We start from the raw sequence: 3,810 nt of genomic DNA, 5'->3' as shown, positions 1-3,810 counted from the left end.
GTCGCTGAGTAAAATCATTGGTTGACAAACAGCAATCAGATGCAAATTCCAAAGCTGTGACTGTGAGGCCACCCCTCCCCCATCGGTAGGAAACGTGTACAAATATCACGCTGTATTGTCCGTCAAATCGAAAAGAGTCATAAAATAAGTATATACGGATCCTTTGATATAAGATTTGAACAAGAATTTTAACGGCACTCACACAAGAATTATGCATAACGCTTCAAGTCAATGTGTGATATATGTGCGAGTTTGTCTTATACATGGCACTTGTGTCTATAGTAGTTAACAGAACACACGTCGTTAGATGTGTCATTTTGGCGACGTTCCCTAAGCGAGCACGGACTCTTTGACCTGCTCTTCATATCAACATTCACAAAAAGTCCCTTACGTGTGGAAACGCTTTGACGTTATCGAGACATTATGTTGCTGCACACAAAATGAGTGAGGTTCACTATCATAACTAAAACTTGAAAAACGCGATATCTGTGCATGTTCCATAATAATCATGACTTACATTTTTCATAAGATTTACTTAACATGGTAGGCCTATTAATTGTTTACATTGTAGTACATTTTATTAAGTAAGCTATGACTTATTTTGTTTGACTTTGGGTTTATAGGTCAGTGGTTAATACTAAATAGTTCCTATTAGAAATTAACAGGGGAAACTGAATCCCGAAAAAAAACTGAAGTGAATTAAGTTAAAAAAGCAACTTTCGACTTGTGACGGAATTACTGAAGTTACGCCTGTGTTCGTCTTAAGTCAGTAAAATCATGCTGCTTTTCATTGACTATACAGTTCTCTAGTCTTTCAGTGAAAACACTAAATTTTTCAGCCAAATAAAAAACAGTCTCAAATTAAACAGATTTTCCCCAATAAAGATATTCAGATTATTTCATTATGCAAATAAAATAAAAGAAACTAAATTAATTGAAATGTATTTATTTACATGTTTTTTAAATAGTGAGTTCTTAAATGTTTATATTCAGTTTCAACTCCATCTTCCTAAAAAAAGAAATTGAGTTTTGATTTTAAGCAGTTCTAACTCGTGCAGAAACTACTTACTTTTATGGTACAATTTCTCCACCTAGTGGACAGAGATTCCATATAAATTCAGTGGCAGTGAAATTATGCCTAAGAACTCTAGTCAGGCTGCAAATTGCTGATTAGCAAGCAGAATTCGCTGAATCTACACAGAGGACACAATAAAAAATACCATATTAATTAGCCCATGGAATTGAGATTATAAACTAACAAAAACATGAAACACACAACACTAACTACTAATGTGCCCTCAACTTGGTTAAAGTATCAGGATTATGTTTTCACAACAAGAGGTCAAAGAGAAAAGATAAACGGACCCAACCGTGTTTTACTTAAGAAGCAACACAACACACACAGGAGAAACCTTATGACACATACTGCATCTCAGTGTTAGCAAACCCATTCAGATGTTGAACAGCAGACACCCTTTGCTTGAAAAGGCAATGGAAGGTTCTCTTAAAGGCCTTGCGAAAGTTGGCACCCATGAATGCGTAGACTATGGGATTAATGCAAGAGTTACTGTAAGACATGCAGTGTGCCCATATCTTCACTTTGTAAGTGTGGTAGTCCTGGCGGAAGTGTGGGCTGAAGGCTTGCACCAGGACGAAGAGCTGGATGGGCCCCCAGCACAGGACGAAGAGCTGGACAATCACCAGGACCATGCGGGACACTTTGGCCCTGACAGCGGCACTGTGCTCAGTCTGCAGCTGCAGCTGACGTGCAGGGTTGAGGAAAGAATACAGGATTTTATTATTACCAAATCAACATGTGATAGCAAGACATTCTGTAGTTGCAGTATTTATAACATGATGCACACACACATAGAAATATGCAGAAATGCAAATTCAGTGGGAAAAGATTAAAAAACAGCGAAGTCAAATATATTGTCCTGTGCATGAGTTTGTTTCACTGATATTCAATGCCACACTCTCTTTTATGTATCAAGCAGCTATTTGTTAACAGAAATAAATTATTTGATTAAAGGTTAACTGTATGCAACATGTTTGATGAAGTGTATTGATTAAGTGTTACCTGATAGTTACTGTCGACAGGTTCCACAGCGGGTCGGCTCATCTGGTGCAGCATGACTAGGTAACACACACAGATCACCAGCAGGGGGAGCAAATACACAGTCAAGAAATTGTAGATGGTGAAGAACGTCTTGTGCGCAGCTGTGGGAAAGCGCTCGGTACAGAACACCTGGGGGCCATACCATTCTCCAACTAACGTCTGGGTGTACAGCGGCACTGGCACTGACAGCAAGAAAGATCCTGGGCAAACAAAGCATGTCGTTTATAAGTATTTTATCGCTTATAAAATAGTTTAACACTATATTCTGCAATTTATAGAGTATTGCAGAACTTGCTGTCACGTGCATATAGGCTATGCACATTAGAACATTAGTATATAGCCTATGAATAATCCACAAAGTCATTAAATAACTGCCCACCAATCCAGATTGCGAGGCTGACCGCGGTGGCGACCCTTGGGGTGCGATATTGGAGAGAGTGTAGGGGATAAAGAGTCACATAGCAGCGGTCCACACTCATTACTGTCAATGTCACACACGTAGCCTGTGCAGACACCTGTTGTGCATGCAAATAATATTAGTCAATAGACTGCCGAAGAAGCCAACATTTTACGTGTTAAGGCAGCACAAGCAGTTATTTTCACGAATTATTTAGTATTTTGCAGAATAGTCATATTCAAGTTATCCTTTTGGAATTTGAAGCTTTTATGAGATAACTGGAGGGATTGCTAGCTCTTCATTCAGTGCAGCGTAAACCCACCTGTTGGATATAGCTTACAAATTTGCACATGAAATTTCCAAAGACCCAGCTGGGTAAAGGGTATAACACGGCAGTGAAAGGCACACAGCAGATGAGGAATGTGACATCCGTCATCGCCAGATTAGCTGGAGAGAAAGATGCTTTAACTTCATCCCGCAATAAGTTTGCACTAGGTTTATTTATACAATCCCAATTGTCAAATCAACAATTACAATGTTTTACATTACAAATTACATTTACAAAACTTACGAAAAGGAAAATTATAATAACATAGGGGAAAACTGCATATAAAAACTCACCTATATAAAAGTTTGTTGCAGTCCACATTTTCTTATGCTTTGAAATGACATACAGAACTAAGGAATTCCCAGTAAGACCAGTGATCATAATCAGCGCAAAAACCAGCGGCACCAGCCACGCATCCACCAGATACGGTATATTGTGCATTTGCGGAATCTCGTCCCAGAAATACATCGTTTGACAAGAGCCATTGCTAGAATTAACCGAACTATTCATCTTAAGTTAGATTCAGTTAGATTTTCTTTTAAAGCAGAAGGCTAATATCGCAGTGAAGAAAGTGGAGGAGGCTTTATCGCCATCTCTCTGTCTGATGATACAATTTAGCGTCTCTCCTTTCCTTGCTACGTAGGGCTTTTATATGAAAACCCCATCCGACGATATCTCATATGTGAACAGCAGTGGCGGTTCTAGTAGGGGGCAGTGCCCGTCACAACATCCTTGCCCCCCTAAATGAGGCGTGGCGAGAGACATCATTTTTGTGCATGGCAATAAAGCGGCAACTAATCGATTTTGTCGCTACATTTAGCGAGTATTCAGACCTTTCTAGCTACCTTTTTATGGGGGTTAAGTCACCCCCCCCCCCCCCCCCCCAAACATACTGGTCCCAGTCTGGTACCCCCAGTTCAGATGGTCTAGAGAACCTTCACTTTTTGTGTTTCAACCGATCAAATG

General features: G+C 39.7%; 1 protein-coding gene across 1 annotated transcript; it reads right to left on the bottom strand.

Moving 5' to 3' along the window:
- Positions 1 to 1,135: 1,135 nt before the first annotated feature.
- LOC143528369 (G-protein coupled receptor 54-like) lies at positions 1,136 to 3,701 on the bottom strand. The gene is made up of 5 exons (XM_077024083.1): positions 3,138 to 3,701; positions 2,839 to 2,963; positions 2,499 to 2,634; positions 2,081 to 2,319; positions 1,136 to 1,761 (listed from the first exon to the last, which is right to left on the bottom strand). Exons 1-5 carry the CDS (start codon positions 3,352 to 3,354, stop codon positions 1,414 to 1,416), a joined length of 1,065 nt encoding a protein of 354 aa, XP_076880198.1. The 5' UTR covers positions 3,355 to 3,701; the 3' UTR covers positions 1,136 to 1,413.
- Between the last annotated feature and the right edge of the window lie 109 nt (positions 3,702 to 3,810).

Source organism: Brachyhypopomus gauderio, chromosome 12 (genome assembly GCF_052324685.1).
Source record: "Brachyhypopomus gauderio isolate BG-103 chromosome 12, BGAUD_0.2, whole genome shotgun sequence".
NCBI classification, from domain to species: Eukaryota; Metazoa; Chordata; class Actinopteri; order Gymnotiformes; family Hypopomidae; genus Brachyhypopomus; species Brachyhypopomus gauderio.
The sequence above is the reverse complement of the archived record's forward strand: the minus strand, read 5'-3'. Positions and strand labels throughout refer to the sequence as shown.